The following is a 22,812-nucleotide window of genomic DNA, read 5'->3' on the forward strand; positions in this document are numbered from 1 at the left end:
GTACCGGTAGACAGTCTCGGTATGTACCGTCTTATTTATTTCGGCCTTGAGTTATTCTATTGTAAAGCACTTTGTAAGCAGTTTTCGAAAGGTCTTATAAGTCATATTTATATCCTCAAAGTTTAGCAGTGCAGAGAACGTCCTCGCTTGTAATCTTTTCGGAGGAATATTTAGAACTTGTAGTATTCATATACTGTACATCGACAGAGAAGCGTTGGGCGTCTTTACTTTGAAAATGGCTCTGATTTCCCCGTTGGGAATCCACTCCCGTGAGTACTGGTGTCCACCTTCCCATGATGCACTGCGACGTGGCAGTCCCTCTGCTCCACGATCCTCCAGTACTCTTGCTGCGCGGGGCCAGAGAAGAACCGGGTCAATATATATACACAGCAAACCCAATACAATACACGATACTCTGTTCACACCACTATGATACTGCGAGAACACCTTGTTAAATGTGTACGAGCTGTGGCCATACTTATTGGTTAATGATTACTATGCTGTTAGTTCTCACAAAGTCTACAGGTTCCTGGTAACAAGTTGGATCTTAGACACTGGTGCCACCAGTAGCTTAAGACTAATGAAGTGGTATTATGAGACAGATGCTACCAGAAGCATAAGACAGACGAAGTGGTATTATGAGACTGGTGCTTCCAGTAGCGTAAGATGGATGAAGTGGTATTATGAGACTGGTGCTTCCAGTAGCGTAAGACGGATGAAGTGGCATTGAACATAAATGGTTTAAAGGGCTGGGTAAGCAGGGCTGCCTCGTCCTCGGACTCACCTCCACCTCGGCCTCCCCGGGGTCCTTGTTAAAGCACATGGTCATGGTGTTCCGAGCTATCCTGAAGAAGTTGGTCAGAGACATAGATTTCCCCTGCAAGGAAAAAATAAAAAAAAATAAAAAAACACAGAAAAAAAACAGATGGAACCATTAGACCTGAGGAAAAAGAACAGAGTGTGCTCTGGTTCCCCCAGATGAAGGGAGGGATGGGGGGTACGCAAATCAATACGGACGGGGTCTTCAAGGTAAAAGCCCTGCACTGTTGTTATTTTAAATCCATCTTTTTTTTTCAGTTTTGACAGTTGTCTCGGTAACGATCTGAATCGGCCGTGGCGTGGGGGCGGCGGGGACAAGGGGGAGACGCACGACGGCGCTTTGACTCGCTAAACCTGGGATTCTCCTCGCTTTGATCGGATTCCAGCCGCCGCTTTACAGTACGCTAGCGTACCCGTTGCCCCAGCCCGGACCCGGGACTCTGGGTCTCCCCCCGGCACGGAGGAAGGGAAGAACAATGTCTCGGGGACGAGGGGCGAGGGAGAGAGGACCTCACGATAAAACACAGGAACAACCGCGCTGGCCTTTGGGTGAACCGCTCACACACATGGCGGGCGTGCACGTGGTGTGGGCGTGCACGTGTTGCATGTGTCTAACAGGGTTGGGGGGGTGTTTTGAGCAGATTCGTCTCCATCTCCCTTCACCTCTCTGCACGCTCCGTACGTCTGACAAAGCCCCCCACCCCCACCCCTTCCCTAAATCCCCTCTCACCAGAGGGCCGCCTTTGAAGGGAGGCCCATAAATCGACCGGCCCCCGAGGTCCGGGACCTTGAGGGCGGCCCTGAAAGATGGCAGTCGTCGTCGTGACTACGGGGGCTGCGTCGGGAGCAGGGAGACTATTGTTGTGCGCTAATGTAGAACTCCTTCCCCCGTCTTAATGGTTTCAGCGCGTCGTTATCTTCAGGTGTTGATCTGCTTTTTATGGAGATATCGGGTTCCCCTCAAAGCGTTCCCGGGTTCCCCTCAAAGGGTTCCCGGGTTCCTCTCAAAGCGTTCCCGGGTTCCCAGTTGAGATAGGGATCTCTTCATAAAATCCCCCCCAAAAAAATATCACAACGGAAATAGAATATAAGTATATATATATATATATAACATTTTGGAAGATATTTGATAAGAATACGCAATGGTTGTTTATGCCGGAGCATTGCCCGCGGCTAGCGCTGAGAAGCTAATCCGTCGCGGGGGCCAGCCGTCACTGGAGCCGGGCTTATCTCCTCCCAGGCACGCTGTTCTCTGGGGGGGGGGGGGGGGGACAGAGACACACATCCCTCCCTCGGGGGGGAGGCGTCTGGGTGAAACAAACACACGGCAATCTGAGCCGGCGATACGGCGAGAGGGAGGGGGGGGGGGGGGGGGGGGCACCGGAGCCGGGCAGGGCCGGGGTCGAACGGACTCGCCCGTGTCCGTCAGCGTGTTGTGACGGGCGCGTCACCGTGGTAACCTGCGGCGCTCCGTCTGAAGAGTCTGAACTCCCTGAACCGCCGCCGCAGAGACACACATCCATAGGTCAGGAGTGGGACTCCTGACCTATGGATACACATATTTATGTATATATATGTGTATGCGTGTGGGTGTGTGTGTGTGCGTAATGTGCCAGTGAGTGTGTTTATGTGTATGTGCATGTATACGCGTAAGTATGCATGTATGCATGTATGCATGTATGCGCGCGCGTGCGTGCGTGCGTGCGTGCGTGCGTGCGTGCGTGCGTGCGTGCGTGCGTGTAAATCCCTGAAGGTTCGGGTGCAGGTGTGTTCCTGCGTGCAGCCCGCTCTCTGCTGGACGTGAACACGAGGGTTTGACCTCTCAGGGAGTTCACCCCGTCTATTACTGGGGTGGGGGGGCGGGAGAAGGTGTGTGGGGGGGGGGATTACTGGTGAAATAGCAGAATAGGAAATGGGCAGATGTTGGAGCAGGGGGGGGTTCGAGGGGAAGAAAGGGGGCGGGGGTCGACCGGGGGTAAAAAACAAGGACATCTGACATGCAGGGAGATGGCAGCCAGCCAGGACCCTGAGCGGGATGAAGGGGGGGTGAGGGGGGGGGAGGACCGGGGCCCGGGGCCCGGGGCCCGGGGCTCCGTTCCTCCCGTTCCTCGCTGACCTATATTACGGCGCCGCTAGATTCAACACAGCTGGCCGGCAGCGCGGATCACGCCCGCCCGCGTACGGAACACTGCACACTGCACACGCCCATGGAACCCCTCCGCACACTGCCCCCCCCCCCTCCCTCACGTGCACGGAACGCTGCTCACGTGCACACGCTCACGTGCATATCCTCGCGGAAACCTCGTTCCCGAAACGGTGCACACATGCACGCACCTGGCGGGACCCCTTCCCCACCCCAACGCCCCTCAACGTTCTGCAATCTCTACACAAGGACCAGCAAAACAGACGCATTATGCTTTATATTAAAAACCACAAACTAAACACAGAGGCCGCCTTTAAAGTCACCGACGGCTCGCTGTAGGGGGATTCGATCCTAATCCGGGGACTAAAAACTTTGAGTAATGAATTTGTTTTATCCGCCGGAGACACACAGTGGCCCTGTGGGGGGGGGGGGGTTGGGGCAGGAAGCAGTGCTCTCGGTTGGGTGAGGATCCTGATCTTATCTCCTGAGGTAGAAAACTCTTTAACACCAAACACACACGCCCCGCGATGGTAGAGACACTCTGCGAGGTGACGATTTGTACGTCTGTGTTTGAACACCTCTGTTAGCGATAACAAACCAGAGAGAGTCTCCCCCGTCTCCAGCCCTGGGAGAGTTCACGAACCCGAGATAAGATTGAGCCAGCGGGCTCTGGAGGAGAAAGTGGGTTTTATAGTTGTGGAGGTGTTGATAAATGTATTGTTGAACCGGTGATTTGAGGCCAGAGGATCCGCAAGCGGACTACTAAATGCTCGAATACCTTTGCTCGAGTTCTTGTACCCTCTAGAGAGAAATGTGAATCCCATTGTCCCAAAAATAATAGTGCTCACGTAGGAAACCGACGGCTGCAAAGAAAAGATCCACGACTATAAATACACAACGGACTACACACCCCTCCACCCGAACACGTTCAGAGCACAGACCCACACACCACACAACTGACCTTGTAAATACACTTGTGCTGGTCGCTGAGAACACCTGCATCCTCTTCCTCCTCCTCCTCCTCTTCATCCTCCTCCTCCCCACACAGGGCCTCCTCCTCCTCTTCCTCCTCCCGCCCGCTCTGCTGTTCCTGAGTGAAGAGCCGGCGCCGTCCCGCCTTCACCTGCGCCTCCAGCTCCTGCAGTCGACGACAGGCCGCCGCCGCCGCCCCGCCGCCGCCGCGCCGGTGCCCCCGCCCCGGCCGCGCCCGCCACCAGCCCGCACAGCCAGCCCGTTCTTGGGCTCGTAGCGCGGCAGCAGCACCAGGCCCCCGCCGGGCCCCGCCAGCAGGGGGTCGGCGTGGGCCTCCAGGGGGCCCCGGCGCGCCTCCAGCTTGCGCTTCTCGCGCAGCACCTGCGCGTGCAGCCGCAGGCGCTCGGGCGCGCCCAGCGAGTCGTAGGAGAGCAGGTACTGCAGGTAGGCCTCCTGCAGCTTGGCCAGCCGGTCCTGGGCCGAGCGCGGGATGCGCAGCAGGTCGGCCAGCTTGTTCCACTTCTTCAGGTCCATCACCTGCTGCATGCCGCCCATGTCGTTGATCAGCTGGAAGAAGCGGGCCAGGTCCACCTCGCAGCCGCCTGCAGAGAGGGGGGGGGGGGGGAGAGATTAGTCTGATTGTGAGTTCACTAACTGCTTGTTTAACTATCTGATGTTTTTTGTTTGTTATTCTCCTCACTTTTAATCCTTTTTATTCTGGCATGATACATTACGTCTCTGTACTCTTAAGTTTGTATCCTTGTCCATGCGTGTCAATGTCGAATCATCTGTCTAACTATATGTTGTGTTGCTCTGATGCTTTCGTTTGTTCTATCCAACATCAACCTGCCGGGGACTACAGATGAAAAATAGTTTTTTAACTAAATCTGATGCATGTTTGTCCAATGTGATGGCCATGTTGATGAATGCACACGGTCCCTTTTAAACAAATAAATATATAAAAATAAAAGAGGAGGAGGAAGAGGAGGAAGAGGAGTGGTAAAAGAGGAGGAGAGTAGGAGGCAGGGGTCAGGGGTCAGGGGGAGACACAGAGCAGGAGGAGAGAGGGAACGCGGGGGAGGGCGGAGCGAGGCCGCGGTCCATGGAACACACCTCCATAATTGGGCCCTATTTCCGGCGCTGTGATTATGAGGCTGCCTGTGACGCGCCGCTGGCTTAATTACATCACGAGCTGCCTCTGGCTGGGGGGGTCCGCCGGCAGGGGGGGCCTGTCAGCGCCACGTCACAGGCAGCAGTGGAATCACAGCCGCAAACTAGGGCGGAGTTATTAGGTTGTTTATTAAAAAAAAACTATCAAGCAATGTGTGGTTACTGTCCCTCCTTTATGAATAAGCCGGTATTTCCCTCCCGGACGCACGTTGAGGATTTTGGAATCAAACTAGTATGAATCTGGCACACACACACACACACACACACACACACACACACACACACACACACACACACACACACACACACACACACACACACACACACACACACACACACACACACACACACACACACACACACACACACACACCTCTTAAAACCCAGTCAGATCATTTCCCCCCGCTGTGAGGGACGGGGGCCAAACTGGGGGAGATATTGTCTGCTCGGCCCCTGGGGGCCCTTATCTCACACATATTGGAATCTACCGTCACCAGGCACGGGCGCAGCAGGTGAAACGCCAATGGTACCGCGACCACGGACACACACACCTGTGCTGATTCACATCTCGGGCTGCCCGGTGCGGTCTTTAGAGGAATAAATAAATAACCCCTACACTGCGGCGGCTCCCTCTGCGAGGGGCCTCGGGGGACAATAGAGGTTATTGGGAGCCGCGCGCGGAGAGGAAATGGAGGAAATAAGAACAGGATGCGGACGCTGGAAGCCAACTGGTCTGTGCTGCCGTTTCACCCCCCGGGCCCCGTGAGACTGGCCTGATATAGATCAATAATATCATACCCCAACAGATAGAGCAACAACTGATAATCAATGATATAATACCCCATCATTTATTAGATTAGACTATACTGATATAGATCAATAATATCAGACCCCATTGTATGTTCGATTAGATCATGTCCCCAATGTTCCCATCCGAGATTAACAAAGCACTTCGTATCCATCCTACATTATAATAAAAATAGTATAACAATGTTTGGATGAAAATTTGTTCTTTGTTCCCCGTCTCTTTTCTGAAGCATTGTGCTACCGTAGTGGCAGACAAGACCGAACCGCGACTGTAAGGCGATACTCCTCCACCACGGCCAGACAGGAGAACGAAACACCCCATTCTGTACACCAATAAAGCGCAAAGCCTGTCTGGGATCCCAGGCTCCGGTTTTTACAATGCGATCCCCAGATATCAGACTTCACGTCGTTTGTCAAACCTGTCAGCCCCTGCCTCACCGTCTGGCTGCCTTTACCCTTGAAGAGGGGCGGGGGGCGGGGGGGGGGGCTCCGAAGACAAATGACCACCGCTGTTGGCCCGTGCTGCACTGGGTCTCCGCCTGGCACGGCTGTAACTGTTTTTTAAGTCTCTCTGCGAGTTTTGGCTCGGAGCAGCGAGCTTTGACCGCCACATCTTTATCAGCCCTTATGATGTGAACGGCGCTGGTTTAGTGGAGGGAAGTCTGGCGCCCATCCTGGGTTAATGAACCTGATCAGAGGGGGGGGGGCTCTACTAAATGCAAAGCCTGATTGCCGTTCCAGACGGTTCAGCTGAGGGGTGTTCTGCCGAAGCCTAATGTGGGATACATCTTGTGCTAGGTCTAGGTGCTTACTAGGTCCTGTAGGTACGATGTGAGCTAGTTTCCTGATCGCCCTCAATGTGCATCGTACAAATCAATATGCGCCACATGTTGACCTCATCAGGTGGGCAAGGTTGCGTGTGCGTATGTATCTGTGTGTGTGTCTCAGTGTGTGTCTGTATGTGTGTGCGTGTTTCTGTGCCTGTATGTCTATGTGTGTGTCTGTGTGTGCGCGAGCGTGCGTGTGCGTGCATGTGTACGTGCGTGCATAGTACGCACGCACACACACGCACGCACGCACGTTTGGATAGGTCTGTGTGTGTACCTGTGTGTCAGTGTGCGCGTGTCTCTTAGTTTGCGTGCGTGTCTCTTAGTTTGTACCCTTGTGTCTGCGTGTGTGTCTCTCTCTCTCTGTGTGTGTGTGTACCTATGTGTCAGTGTGTGTGTGCGTGTCTCTCTGTGTGCGTACCTGTGTCTCTGTGTGTGTACCTATGTGTCAGTGTGTGTGTGTGCGCTCTTCCTCACCGATGACGGGGGTCTCGTCCATGCGGATGCCCTGGGCCTTGAGGTGCTTGCGGATGCAGGCCAGGCGCTGCACGTTGGGCCCCCAGCGCCGGCCCAGCTTGTGGACGCGCTGCACCTGCGTCACGAAGCGCATCTCCTCGCTCAGCTTGCACTCGGGGCGCCAGTCGGGGGGGGGCACCACGCGGCACAGCCCCGCGCCCTCCGCCCGCTCCCCGCACCGCCGCCAGGTACACCAGGGGGTCCTGGAACTCCTGCGAGCCCGGCCGCAGGACGGGCGCCGCGCTCAGCGACGGCCAGCCCTCGGGGCGGCTCCGCCGGCGCTCCCGGTCCGGCTCGCCCTCCTGCTGCCGGGAGAGCTCCTTCTCCCGCTCCCACTCGCGCTCGCGGTCCCCCGGGCCGGGGGGGCCGGCGTGCAGGCCCGTCCGGGAGGAGGAGGGGGAGGAGGTGGAGAGGGAGGGGGAGGCGGCCGCCGCCGGGTGCTGGGGGTCTGAGGTAGTGCCGGCGCGCCCCGGGTTGTGGCCCGGGGCGGGGGAGGAGGAAGAGGAGGAGGACGAGGACGACGAGGAAGAGGAGGAGGACGAGGAGGAGGAGGAGGAGGAGGAGGCGCTGCGAGCGTGAGACCTGCTCTGCTGCTGCTGCTGTGCTTGTCGGATCAACATCAGCTTGCCCGCCGATGCCCGCTTGGGCCGCGTGTTGATTGGCTCCGTGCTGGCTGCTGGTGAGGAGGGGGGCGGGCTCTGTCGGGGAGGGGGCGTGGAGGGCAGGGCGACCGGGGCGGAGGGCGCCGTGGCGGCGGTGGGCTCGGGGGCGTGTCCGTTGGTCACCGGCGCCAACGGGGCGGCGGCCTTCTCCTGCAGGCCCGCCTTCCGGCCCGTGCTGCTGTTGCTACGCGTCTCCAGGGGAGGGGCCTGGAGCTTGACCTTCTTGGCCTCGGCGATGGCGGCGGTGGTGGTGGCGGTCGTCGTGGCGACCGCGCCGGACCTCTTGGCCTCGCCGCCGCCGCCCGACGACTCCAGCCGCCTCTTGGAGTGGCGCAGGCCCTCGCGCCCCTCCCGGCCCTCCCGGCCCTGGCTGTCGGCCTGCGCCTGAGCCTGGGCCTGGTAGTTGTGGCGCTGCCCGTTGAGGCGGCCGTTAAGGCGGGTGCCCGCGGCCACCTTGTGCAGCAGCCCCCCGTTGGACATTAGCACCTGTTTGCGGGTTTTTGCATTGCTGTGGTGGGCCGGCGCCGTGGACGCCGCCGCTGCCGCTGGTGCGGCTCTCCCTGAGTGGGCCGGCGGGGGGCCGGCTGCTGGCTGGCTGTGCTGATTGTGGCTGTGATTGTGGGCAGCGGCCCCGCTGCCGTTGCTGTGTTTGCTGCTGCTGAGCTGTTTGGTTTTCTTGCCCAGGTCCCGCTGCTTGGCTTTGGTGTAGGTGACGTGGCCCTTGGACACGGTGGCCGTGTACTTCTTCACAGTTCGGGCGGGCAGCCGGAAGTCCCGCCCCTTCTTGGCGCCCGCCGTGGAGCCCCGCGTCAGCCCGTTCACTCTGGAGGCCTGGAGGAGGGGGGGGAGGAAATGACATCAGAGAGGGAGCGGGGGGGGGAGGAGCGCGGTCAGGGTGGGGCGCGAGGGCGGCGAGATATTTATATATTGTTTTTTAATTGTTTATATTTATTTCAGGCATATCAGTAAAAAATTAACATTTTGTAAGCATATCAAACAAAATGAAAAGCACAAGAAATCAGAAAAGCACAAAAAATCTGAAAAATCTAATTATTTCGAACTTAGAAAATAGAAAAGCATATAACATCTACTCCATTGATGAGCCTGAAAAGGAGCAGGAGAAAGGGAGTGGAAGTCACTAAGCGGGATGGAGCTGCGTGCGCTGATAGAAGCCAGACGCTCTGACGGAGAAGCGATCTGACGGGAGGTCAGATCGCGGTTCCGCTACGCGGAGGTCAGGGGTGAAACCACCACATGTCAGATGAAAAGAACCCAATGTAAAGGAACATCGTGATGGAACGGCGGACTACAGAGATGTGTCGTCTCCCGCTCTACTCCATCAGCCGGGCCAGACATCACTCAGCGCTGACTGTAGTAAACTATTAAACCATCGATATGGATATGCAACGTGACACGCGTATGGATTCAGAATACCAGTCCAAAGAGTTAAGATGGAAGCGTGCGTGTAGCGTGCATACACATCGTGTAAATGTTTCGAACATTTAAGCAGCGCATCTCTAATAACCTTCCACTCAGACAAATCTGGGCGACACATTAACTCAATGTGTATTTAACGACAATAAAACGAGCACAGCACCATTCAAAGACGATAAACTATGGGTAATTAATGTTCAGCACCATAAAGGACGCCTCACTTACAACAAACTCACGGATCAACAATCTAGATTACAACGTCTCTGTGCGATGAAAGTCTTTGTGAGGCTGAGATACCAGTCCACCACTATTAAACCCGTAAAGGTTTAGATGTACTTCGGGACGTCTCGCGGACATAAACCACAGAGAGACGATACTGTTGGGGGATAAACCTTCCATGTTGACATGAGTTACGGTGACAGGCCGCGGCCAGAGAGATGGACAGACGTAGAGATACAGGGGGGGAAGCATCGGCTGCCTCTCTGAGCAGATGGCTAGACGGTATGTGGCGGCTTAAGATGACCGGTGAAATCCCATCCACACATGACAATAATATTTCAGGGCATTAAAAGGATAACTCTATAGTCCAGTGTTTGCTATGGTTGTCCCTGGGCCCTCCAATAAATCCGTGCCTGTGCATTAAGGTGTTCGTAACTGTGCATGCATGACGGGAGCAGCATTCGATAAGAAACCCGAGCACGCCATGGTGTCGGTGTGTGTGTGTGTTCGACAGAACTTGGGTGCCTATGCGTGAGGATGAGGGCATGCATGCTTGGGACGTCTCAGACTCTGCGGCCCACAACTGAAATGGTGTCTTGTTCCAGGGCCACTCAGAGGCTGTCTCTCTCTCTCTCTCTCTCTCTCTCTCTCTCTCTCTCTCTCTCTCTCTCTCTCTCTCTCTCTCTCTCTCTCTCTCTCTCTCTCTCTCTCTCTCTCTCTCTCTCTCTCCTTCTCCTCCCCTTCTCCCTCTCCTCCTCCCCCCTCTCTCTCTCTCTCTCTCTCTCTCTCTCTCTCTCTCCGTCTCTCGCTCTCTCTCTCTCCGTCTTTCTCTCTCTTTCTCTCTCTCTCTCTCTCCGTCTTTCTCTCTCTCCATCTACATCTCTCTCTCTCCACGTCTCCCCCTCTCTCACTCTGTGTCTCTCTCTCTCTACAAATGGGTATTTGGACCCTGTACACTCAATGGATTGAGTTGGGGCAACGGGGGGTTGGTCAATCTGGATGACGAGACATAATGAAAGGCTTAACACACACACACACACACGCACGCACACACACACTCAGTCTACTAGCTGAGTGCTGGCTCCTAGAACCAATATTCTAGAAGGTACTTCCATGTACATTTTGAAGGGCCATCTCTGAAGGGAACCACAGGAGAGGAGGCTGTGAACCTGAGCGGGGGGGCAGCCCTGAGCAGAGAGAGACCAGATCGACACACACACACACACACACACACACACACAGAGTGAGACGGCTCTGTCTAGCGGGCTGAGCAGCTGGACATAAAGCACAACAGCGGGCAAAGATGGAGGGCGGGATGGAGTGTGTGTGTGTGTGTGTGTGTGTGTGTGTGTGTGTGTGTGTGTGTGTGTGTGTGTGTGTGTGTGTGTGTGTGTGTGTGTGTGTGTGTGTGTGTGTGTGTGTGTGTGTGTGTGTGTGTCTGGGAGGAGGAGGGGGGGGGGGGGGAGTGATCCATCACGGCCACGGCGCCGTAGGAGGGAGGTGACAGACGGCCTACTGACAGCACCGGCTTTGAAGAGGCTTTAGTGTCACGACAAGTGTTTATGTGCGTCCGCCTCTGTGTGTGTGTGTGTGTGTGTTGCATTGTGTTTGTCTCAGGTGGTGGTGGGGGGGCGGCTTCGGACACAAAGAGCAGGGCCATTAAAAGATAAGAGGTGGGGTGTGTGTGTGTGTGTGTGTGTGTGTGTGTGTGTGTGTGTGTGTGTGTGTGTGTGTGTGTGTGTGTGTGTGTGTGTGTGTGTGTGTGTGTGTGTGTGTGTGAGGTAACCCTGCCTCCATCACTCGTCTCCTCCCCCCCCCCCCCCCCCCCCTGCTCCTACTCCACCCCCCCACGGTGGACAATGAGGAAGGGGGGAGACGCGGCAGATTAATCGGCCCTAGGTGTTGGGTTGGGGGGGGGGGGCGGAGAAATCGGGGGGCATATGAAGAGACTGCACCGGACCAGGGATCAAAAGGCGGGAAACGCTGCGAAAGATCGACGTGTCCGAATGACGCGTTGTGTCCGTTGATGCATTGTGAAGTTATCCATAACACACATGGGACCGCAGGCCTGCGACAGCTACACACGTACCCAGTGCCTCCGTCTGTCTGTCTGTGTGTCTGTCGATGCCTCCCTGGTGCTCGGAAACATCGTCTCAAACAGGAGATCAGCCAATGGCGTTTGACTGATGTTTCGGCAGCCAATAGCAAAACATGTCACGATAACAGATGATGTTCTCTCTGTGACCGGTCGCCGTTTGCCGACAAAGCACCTGATCGATGAGACGCGCTGCCCTGGCCCCGCGCTGCCACAAGGGGGCTCCACCACCAAGGTCTCCTGTGGGGTGTGCAAAGGACTGTTGTACAGCTGCCTGCCCTCCTCATTCCCTTTCTCTCTCTCCGTGTCTGTCACTCTCCCTCACTGTCTATCACTCCCCCTCTCCCTTTCTCTGGTTCTGTATATTTCTCTCCCTCCGTCTCCCTCCCTCTCTCATTGTTTGTACGCAGACGCACAGAACCCCAACAGCAGTAAAAGGAAATCAACAAAAGACAAAATGACAATGAACAGAACAAGAAACAAGATTAAGTCAAAATAAACAGACACACACCCACACCCACACACACACACACTCACACACACACACAGTTGGCACACTAGGAGGATTTTGGTTGCACGTGAGTAGAGCAAGAGAGGAAGAGAGGGAGTGAGGGAGGGAGGGAGGGAGGGGGAGGGCCTAGATGACATCACGTGTTGCTATAGCCCAGCTGGGGCCAGGCAGGAAGATTTTAACAGACAACATCTGCAGACGAGAGCACAAACGATAGGGAGACACAGACGGAGCGAGAGAGAGAGAGAGAAGGAGAGCGAGCGAGAGAGAGAGAGAAGGAGAGAGGAGATAGGGAGGAAGGGATGAGGGGGAGGCAGAGGAAGACAGCTGGCAGGCAGGAAGTTCCACCCTTTGTACTATTTTAGTGAATTAAGGAATAATGGCAGCCAAGGTGTGACAAGCAGCCAGTCTGAGGCATGCTGCGATGCACAGAACGCAGCCGAACGGAGGATAATGCAGAGGTTATGGACGCTGGGATCTGGGTATTACAAATTGTACTAATTATATAAAGTAAACATATTGTTTGTTGACACAAGTCGTAAGAGTTTGGAATATTGCAATGCTTTGTTTATCAAATAAACAAAGCTTCTGCTGGCTTATTCAGGACACACACACACACACACACACACACACACACACACACACACACACACACACACACACACACACACACACACACACACACACACACACACACACACACACACACACACACACACACACACACAGCTAAGACAATGTGAGGAAATGTCGCTGTGGCACTTTAAGTGACTGTCGCCCACCCATTAGCTGCACTGTGAGTTGAGCGGTGACGGAAAAAAAAGGAACAATGAAACAATACTTTCATTAAAATGATATTATAAATAGCGTCGAATAATATAAATTAGAATACATTAGGCAGAATTGAGCTATTAAGCGGCAGGCTTTCAGCTTTTGGTTAGCCATAGACGGCTTGCAGGTGATTCAGTCGAATTTATTTGGTAATAAATTGGAGCAAAAACCTATTCTGCTTCCAGTTTACATGCAGTTTTATGTTGTTAAAAGCCTGCGTTTAATTGAAGTGAATGGAACAATAATGAATAGAGCCACGCTAATGGCTGGCTAGCTAAACCTTTACGCACACCGCAAGGTTGCTTAACGACTAGATCATTATTTAACCAGGCGGGCGTGTGTGTGTGTGAGAGAGTGTGTGTCTGTTTGTGAGTGTGTGTGTGTCAGTTCACACTAATCCATATCCACTTATTATTTCAAATGACAGGAGCCACATTGTTTGAGGTGTGGAGATGGAGAGAGAGACAAGAGACACAGAGAAGGAGAAAGAGAACGAGAACGAGAGAGAGACAGAGAGACATGAGACAGGAGGCAAAGGAGGAGAGGCAGACAAAGACAAGCAGGCGAGTTTTGAGCATGCAGAACGGGGGTGGGTAAACAGAAAGAAGACAGTACAAGTACAAGAGGATGTGCGAGCGAGGGAGTAGTTTGTCTTGGCAGGCCGGCTGGTGGAGACGCAATGTTGCCTAAATTTAGATAGCACAGCACACTTCAAACGCCTGCAGCCCGGTGTAGCATCAGCTAGCTGTTAGCACCTCAACATCCCCTACGACAGAGGGCCCGGTTGGCCGAGCAGAGAGAGAAATGAGGTGAGCGGGAGACAGAAAAGATAAGGAGAGCGAGTGAGAGAAATTCCCTCTCTCACACTCTCTCAAAGAGTGTGAGAGAGTGTATATATCTTGAGTAACCGACTTTTGATTAGCTAATGGGATTGTCGAACACTAGTTTTCAAAGTTGAGCCAACTTCACCACTCCCTCGAACACACACACACACACACACACACACACACACACACACACACACACACACACACACACACACACACACACACACACACACACACACACACACACACACACACACACACACACACACTCCTTGAGAGGCTCAGAGCAGCATAGAGAGTAATAATAATAAATAATAATTCATTTTATTTGTTGAGCACTCTTCATTCTAAGCAGAATCTCAGAGTGATAAAGGACAAAAGGACAGTTTAAGAAAATGTATACATTTTTTAAAAAGTAGGAAATGCCTTTATGAATAAAAAGGTTTTAAGGCCAGTCTTAAAACAGTCTAGTGTCTGTGTTGCCCTCAAGTTCCTCTCAGAGTTCCTAGCCAGCATTTCTAAATATAGCTGCAGCAGTCATATCGAGCCCAAACACACTCATTGCTCTCACACCGAGACCATAGACAGGGGAGGAGGGAGGGGAGAGAGGGGGGAGGAGGGGAGCCCGGGGGAGAGAGGGGGGAGGAGGAAGACAAGAGAGGAGGAGATAAGGAAACGACGACGGAAAGAGTATAAAGGAGAAGATAAGAGGGAACCCCACAAAAGTGGATGAACAACAGTATAAAGTAAGCAGGACTGAGTTTGGCTTCCTATCTCCCCCTCATCTAGGTTTAACCAACGTTCATCTGGTTTACGTTCACCGCAAGGGGGCTGACGGATGCTGAATTAAAACAAAAACAACAACATCAGGCGCTAATTGTTTTTTGTCAAGAATGTATTCTCCAGCGACGGGTATTACACCAGAGCCTTCATGTGAAGAAATAACCTGTTTACTGCGAATAATACGTTCACACACACATCATTACTTTCTACTAAATGCGTGAACTCACACATGCATCGGTGGGTGTGCGGTGTGTGTTCATCCAAACCTGTTAATTCATTATTTGTAATTATATGCATGACCTATTGAGGGTTCATCATAACACTATTAATACTATAATACTACAAAAAATAGATTAATAATGGGGTCATTCATGTCTTTGGAAACTACAAGTCCCATCTCTCCCTGTGGTTCAGGTGAACTACAAGTCCCATCTCTTTCTGTAGGGCAGGTGAACTACAAGCCCCATCTCTCCCCTGGTGCAGGAAACCTACTACAAGCCCCATCCCCCCTGCTCCACAAAGTGAGTAAGTGTCTGTTTCCACACAGACACACACACAGTGGCACACGCCTGAATAGGAGTGCAGAAGCTTTGTTTATCTGATACCGATAGCATTGCATCAAAGACTCGGACCACTTGTGTCACCAAACGGCACGTTAACGAGGGGTTGTGTATTCATTCTTCTGAACAATTCTTGTTGATTTGCTGTTGTTCAATAAAGTTTTCAGTCAACCCACCCCTTCCCGGCGGGGGGCCACGTACCTGCTTGCGGAGCTCCTCGGCGGCCCGCCCCCGGGCCGACAGCCCGTTGGCACTCCGGGCGCTGGCCAGGGCCTGCTGCTCCCGGGCGTGCTGCTCCCGGGTCTGCTCCCGCGCCTCGGCCCGCTCGCTGCGCTCCCTCAGCAGGGGGGGCGGCGGCGGAGGGGGGGGCGGGCGTATCGGCTCGCGGCGGACGGACCCGGCCTTGGGCCCCCGCGGGCTCTCCCTGGTGCCCGCCTTCCCGTGCCCGTTGAACACTGAGGGGGAGAAGGGGGAGGGGTTAGGGTGTGGACGAGGGGTTAGGGTGTGGAGGAGGGGTTAGGGTGTGGGGGAGGGGTTAGGGTGTGGGGGAGGGGTTAGGGGAGGGCTTAGGGTGTGGAGGAGGGGTTATGGGGTGGAGGAGGGGTTAGGGGAGGGGTTAGGGTGTGGAGGAGGGGTTAGGGGAGGGGTTAGGGTGTGGGGGAGGGGTTAGGGGAGGGGTTAGGGTGTGGGGGAGGAGTTAGGGGGTGAAGGAGGAGCAGAGAGGAGGGATGTGGCTTCAGTGTCAGTCGAGTGTTGATTGTGTTTCTGCCGCTGTATGTGGTTCTACAGACGGGCTTCCCGACCTTACAGACCGGGCTGGCTGAGAGTGCATACAGGGGGCAATAGACCGCTTGGTAACCAATGCTAGCACAGCATTGTAAGCAATGTATAAACTGCATTGTAAACAATGTATAAACTGTATTGTGTTGCCTTTTCCCTTGTAAAGCTGGTTATGGAACGATAAACTATAAACAACTTAACGTCACTGAATCCAAATCGTATAATTTGAGAACATATATAAGTGACAGATGTCTTCTCTCTCGCTTCGGAGAAATTTAAGATGGGTATCTTTAGTCATCTAAGGAATGACAAACGTGGTATAGTTGTTGCTTAGTGAACCTGCCCATGTAACATTTTGATAATAAAAAACATTACCGTGAATCCCCCCAAACCGATTGTTATACATCCCATCCCCTCCATATTTGTCTCGGTGTATTTATAGATTTTCCATTAACTTTGGGTTAATAAGAGATGAACCTCAAACCTCCTCTAGCTTATAGAGATGAATCTATAAATGCACTTTAATGGTCCTAACGGGAGGGCTGGTATGTGGCAGGATTCAGCAGGGGACATCAGTGACATGGGAAGCCTCCGTCTGCACCCATTACAGAAACCAAATAGTTCCACTAATGGGGAAACGACACCGGATCCTTCCGTTCTTTCAGAACATAAATGGGCATTGGATAGCCGCTGTCCAAACTATGGTACGGCCCGACACAGGATATTATAGCCTACATGGATCCGACAGAAAAGCCTGCTGTATCTACTCAAATAAAACCTACGTGCATACAAATCATCAGATTATGTCTCAAAGCCGCCCCTTTAAAGACTGGGATCAATAACAGTCTCCTGCGCTTATTAAAAGATAGTGAACCCCGGGGTACATCAAACACTTTCTATCCCTGGCTTTGGCGATTAGCGGAGTTAAAGGCACAACAAATCCACTCCGTCTTGAATGTTGTCTATCGGTATGCTTTCCCCCCCCCCCCCCCATCTGCTACGACGTGTCCCACAAACCTGCCTATAGCGTAGCAGCTACTCTGCTCCACTCCCAGACGGAAAGATACCGGGTTTGATCCCCCAGCGTCCACACGGTCTACCTGCCACCGCCCTCGAGCAAGGGGGGAAATCTCAACCTGTTCCTTCGTGGCATGTTCATCAAATTCACACAATTGTTGCCCAGGCGAAATTACAGAATAGTAGAAAGCATTAATTGTGCCAGGTGTGAGTGTGATTAGCCGCTACAAGCCACTTTAAATAATCTGCCTCATCCTATGTTTTAGTGACATCACGAGTGGGCGTGTCCACCGAGATGTGTGCTGGACAGCTCAGTCTACCAGCTTACCCAGTGGACTGTAGCAAACGTTGCTCATCTATCCCTCATACATCTAGGTGGACGACTCACTACAACACAGAACGAGGCACATATTTAAAAAAGCAGCTTGTAATGCTTAATCACAATCACACCTGGCGCAATAGAATGGGACCTTTAAGGCTTAGAGCGACGAGGCTTTCAACACAGAGCCCAAGGGGGCAGCCAGAGCCGGCGCGTCCTCATAAACCACCTCCAACCACCCCCCCCCCCCCCCCCCCCCCCACCACCTAGTGAGTGATCCCAGCCCACCCGGGGGGGTAATGAATTACAGCCCTGCAAACAAAGGCGAAGGCCCCGTGGATGGGGTCCATCCACCTCTTCCAGGCTGCTGTTGGCCCACCCGGGCCCCTATGGGAGGACAGGGGTCCCACAGTGCGGGCCCCTGTAGCGCCGCTCACACAGACCCCTGGCACGGACACAAGTGGCGAGTTGGAGCGGGAACAAGCCACACACACACACACACACACACACACACACACACACACACACACACACACACACACACACACACACACACACACACACACACACACACACACACACACACACACACACACACACACACACACACACACACACACGCACGCCCTGAGAGAGAGTGAGGGAGGGAGGGGGAGAGGGCGAGCGAGGGGGAGACGGCTGCCTGGCCTAGGCGGACTCCACCCGTCACTCAAGTATGCATGATTTACTGTGAGTGTGTGTATGGGAAAGAGAGTACGTGTGTGTGTGTGTGTTAGTGTTAGGGGTGTTGTGGGAAAGGGAGTGTTTGTGTGTGTACGTGTGAGTGTTAGTGTGTGAGTATGGGAAAGAGTATGTGTTAGTATGTGTGTGTGAGTGTTAGTGTTTGAGGGTGTGTATGGGAAAGGGAGTTTGTGTGTGTGTACGTGTGAGTGTTAGTGCGTGAGTGTGTATGGGAAAGAGTGTGTGTTAGTGTGTTTGTTTGTGTGAGTGCACGTGGGAATATGTATGCTCATGTTTTCTTGGGAATGAGTGTGTTTGTGTGGGAAGATGTTTCGGCGGGAATAGGTGTACAGCTGTGTGCAAGAGTGCGTGTGCGTGCGTGCGATCAAGAGTGCGCGACTGCGACAGTGCATGCGAGTGTACGACTGCGTGTGTGCGCGCGCGCGCGCGCGCGCCTCTTTACGACCTCTTTACCTCGCCACGTTTCAATGGCTGCGATTGAGCCCGCCTGGCGATGGAAAAGAAGCCGTGCGTGCGGCGGCGGCGGCGGCGGCGGCGGGCTCCTCGGGGCCAGACGGGCCGACGAGAGACGCGCTGGAGCCCTGGGCCGGGCCAATTAACACGCCGCGGTCAATGGCCCCCTCTCTCTCTCTCTCTCTCTCTCTCTCTCTCTCTCTCTCTCTCTCTCTCTCTCGCTCTCCCCAGCGCTGACAGGGCTGGGCGCTGGCGCTGGAGCCACAGCGTCAATAGGCCGCGCTGTGTGGGGACCCAGACCGCAGCGGTCAAGTGGATCGTGCGCGCACATAAGCTAATGCCCCCGCATTAGGAAACACACTATAAAAAGCTGAGCGAGGGGCGTCTGCGAGAAAGCACTGTGTGTGTTGGTGTGTGTGTGTTAGTGTGTGTGCGTCTTATACATCCACGTAGGTTTGGCAGTGTGTCTTTGTTCTATACGCACGGACGCTTAGATGTACACGTGTGTGCGTGTGTGTGTGTGTGGCTTCTGACTTGTACGGCCACGTAGGTTTGGGTGTGTGTCTCTGTTCCATATGTGTGTGTGTTTGTGTTCGTGTGTGTGTGTGTGTACTCATGACCACAAGCGCGTGGCCAAGGTTCTCTCGGCCCTCAGGCTGAATGAAAAATGGGAGAGCGATCCTGCTGCTAGGCGAGGGGGGGGGGGGGGGGGAGGACCCTGAGAGCCCAATAAAAGAGGTTTAATTTAGCTGTGTCAACATGGAACATGGCAGAGCTCCAGAGGGAGAGAGACCTCCAAGGAGAGAGAGATATAGAGAGAGAGAGACCTCAAAAGAGAGCGAGAGAAAGGGAGAGAGAGAGCGAGCGAGAGAAAGGGAGAGAGAGAGAGAGACATAAGAGGCCCTCCTCCATCGCCACTTCTCTCTCCATCAACACATCATCCCTTCTGAACGGTTCCCCCTGCCCGAACCTCCTCTTTTCACTCCATTCTGCAGTCCTTTCTCCTCGTCCTCCAGCTCCTCCCGCCAGGCCTGTCCTTGAGTGTCCGGTAGCCAGCCACTACAGAATGTCCCGATGACCAACACAACCCTATAGGCCCACCCACAAGGGACACTACTGTGCACTCTACGCTGTGTGTCTGTTTGTGTGCGTGCTCATGGGTGTGTGCTCATGTGTGTTTGTGTGTGCTCGCTCATGTGTGTGTGTGTGTGTGTGTGCTCGCTCATGTGTGTGCTCGCTCATGTGTGTGTGTGTGTGTGTGTGTGTGTGTGTGTGTGTGTGTGTGTGTGTGTGTGTGTGTGTGTGTGTGTGTGTGTGTGTGTGTGTGTGTGTGTGTGTGTGTGTGTGTGTGTGTGTGCATCTGTTTGCCGGTGTATCCTAGCAGCGCGGTATCGGTTTTGCGCTGAAGAGCTCCCCTGTTCCAATACCCATTTATCCATTCACTGAACTCACTGTCACGAGAGGAGCCCTGCTCTCAGGAACACGCGCCGATAAGAGACGCGCACACGAACCCGGCGTGACCGCGCGCACGTCCGTGCGTGCGCGCGCGCCGCTGCCTGCGTCGGGCCTGATGCGCGGCGCTGGCACACAATGCGCCCGTGGTAGGTTTCTCCACGGGTGTCGGGTGTCAAAGAGTTCCCCGGGAGTTCAGCGTGGGGTGAGCCTGCCCTCCACCTCTCCCTCCGGTTCTCCCCCTCTCTCCCATTATCTCTCCCCCCTGTTCTCCCCCTCTCTCCCATTATCTCTCCCTCCCTCCCCCGGTCCCTCTCTTAACATGGGAGCTGAGCATGAAGTTCACGCCTCCACTTTTCTACGGCTGAACACCCACCCGGGGGGGGGGGGGGGGGGGGAGGGGGGGGGGGGGGGGGAGGGGGGGGGGGGGGTGATGTCAGCGAGGTCGGGGGAGCAAGGGGCGGTGAGGCGCGGGGGGGGGTGAGGCGCGGGGGAGGGTGATGTATGGGTGTAATGGAGACTGCGGGAAGGAGCGCCGGAAGATTGGAGGAATAAAGGAGGGAGTGTTAAAGTGGTTGTGTGCGCGTGTGCGCGCGCCTGACCGTGCACACTAGTATATCTTGTTTACTTTACCAACTTTGAAAGTGGACTGGCGGTGCTGCGTATGAAGTTCTACATCCATTATTAATCCCTCACATCGACAGGGGTTACACGCCCCAGAGGCAGGGATCTGTATGCAGACGCCGTGCACGGGGCATCCATGCATTAAATGCCAGCCCACGGCCGCGTGTGCGTGTGTGTGTGTGTGTGTGTGTGTGTGTGTGGGCCAGCTGTTGCAGTGCGTGCGTAAACACCTTGTTAAGGCTTCAGAAAAGACTTGTTAATTGGGGTGGAAGAGTACTGGGATGAGATGCACAGCCCCCCTCCTCCCTCCTCCCTCCTCCCCGTCCCTCCCTCCTCCTCCTCCTTCGAGAGAGAGCAGCTGAGAGAATACAGAGCAGCATCCAGCAGCTGTCTCATCTTCAGACGCCATAATTGTCCTTAGAATCCCTCAAATATTCCAGTTGACATTGCGCTCGTGTGTGCGTGTTAATGTGTGTGTATGGTGCTTGTGTTGTGTGTTGGTGTTTCTCTGCAGAACAGGAAGCGGCGGGGTCGTGAACAGGAAGTGGGGGTGGCGCGGGGGGGGGGGGGGGGGGGGGGGGGTCCTTACCGTGTCCGTTGAGGGGCTGTCTGCCCGGGGTCTTGCCCTTGCGCGGGGTGGACTGGCAGGAGGAGGAGGAGGTGTAGGAGGCGTAGGGGCCGTTGCCGTGGTAATGGCTCCTCCTGACGGGCTCCTCCCGCGTCTCCCCGCAGTTGTCCTCCAGGTCCTCCTCGTCCTGAGAGCTGCCGAAGTAGGCCATGTGGCTGGGGAGGGCCGGAGAGCCTGGGGGGAGGGGGGGGGTACAGAGAACTCAGTCAGCACGTTCACGTACTCCACCAGCTAAACATGGAGGGGTTTATAATAGACCACTATAGACTGCATGTACAGGACACTGTCCTCCACAACATAAACATGGAGGAGTTGATTAATAGAGCACTATAGTCTGTATGCACAGCACTGTCCTCCAAGGGCAAGGACTTTGGATAATAGACAAGTGTAGACTGTATGTACAGGACTCTGTACTCAAAGACCATAACATGGAAGAATCTTATAACAGACCAATACACTCAGCATGTACAGGATTCTGTCGTCCACGACCGTGACAAAAAGGAGTTGAAAAGAGTTGAAACAATGTCCCTGATTTTTTCCAACCAAAAACAAAACAATGCTCGATCTTAAACTTGGAACTGTCTCAAAAGAGATAAAACGTACCCAACCTTCTTTGATTAATAATTGAGAAGGCAACTTTTGCTATGCAGAACCTGTTTCCTAGGCCAAGGAAATATGGCTGGTTGCAAGAACATCACAATAACATTACACATGCTGCAGTACATCCTGGAGTTCATTCTAAGCCATTCGATCACAAACACTTGACACACTATGTGAAAGATGGATTCTAGATGAACACGTGTTCGGTCACTAAACGCGGTCCGTGATGGACAGCGAAACACTTTGCAATTATTCATGCACCTTTGCATGCATGAATACACACAAACAGGCGCGCACGCGCACACACACCACACACACACACACGCAGGCACCCGCAAACGCACGAAACCACTCTCACGAAAGGTCGTTAAGTGTTATTAAAGCTCATAATGTTGAGCTGATAAATCACCGTGCAGGCCGTGGGCTCCTGGCTGTGCCTGAATGAACAACACGGTGCTGTTTGGATTGAAACCCGAGTCTCTGCCGTGCGCGTCCAGCTGTAAATCATGAGGGAAATGCACCGCGAGACCAAACACCACAGAAGAAGAAAAAGAAGAAGAAGAAGCAGAAGAAGAAAGAACAACAACCGCAAGGGTGAACCCAAGGTGCAAGACCGGTGGTCGGCGGTTCGACCGTAGGTCTGAAAACGTATCGGTCTCTGACTCTTTGAATCTCATTTTCCCCCTCATCTCCCTCACACATTTTTTATTCTCTCCACCATCACTTCCTTCCTAGTTTATTCAGTATTTCGTACACAGAGCCCACCGGCCTCTCAAAATAAATGACCACAGTGGAAATGCGACGCAACCTGCATTATTTACAAGCACGGCTCGCTCAGCGGCATGCTGTAGAGGAATCCTTAAGTCCTAGCGTAGCTTCGATGCACACTTGAATTCCCTACTACCTCTCTCTCTCTCTCTCTCTCTCTCTCTCTCCCTCTCACCCTCTCCCTCTCCCTCTCTACCCCTCTCTCCCCCTCTCTCTCTCTCCCTCTCTGTGTGTCTCTTTCTCCTCCCTTATCT

General features: G+C 53.9%; 1 protein-coding gene across 1 annotated transcript in view; it reads right to left on the reverse strand.

Moving 5' to 3' along the window:
• The window catches only part of LOC130376219 (protein Jumonji-like), a 32,946-nt gene that overhangs the window by 5,803 nt on the left and 4,331 nt on the right, over positions 1-22,812 (reverse strand). The window contains 8 exon segments of the mRNA XM_056583440.1: positions 229-347; positions 785-877; positions 3,924-4,100; positions 4,145-4,536; positions 7,216-7,426; positions 7,428-8,747; positions 15,378-15,631; positions 21,152-21,364. Coding sequence (XP_056439415.1) covers positions 229-347; positions 785-877; positions 3,924-4,100; positions 4,145-4,536; positions 7,216-7,426; positions 7,428-8,747; positions 15,378-15,631; positions 21,152-21,364 — 2,779 coding nt within the window.

The sequence above is a fragment of the Gadus chalcogrammus genome, chromosome 22, assembly GCF_026213295.1.
Source record: "Gadus chalcogrammus isolate NIFS_2021 chromosome 22, NIFS_Gcha_1.0, whole genome shotgun sequence".
Taxonomy (NCBI): Eukaryota; Metazoa; Chordata; class Actinopteri; order Gadiformes; family Gadidae; genus Gadus; species Gadus chalcogrammus.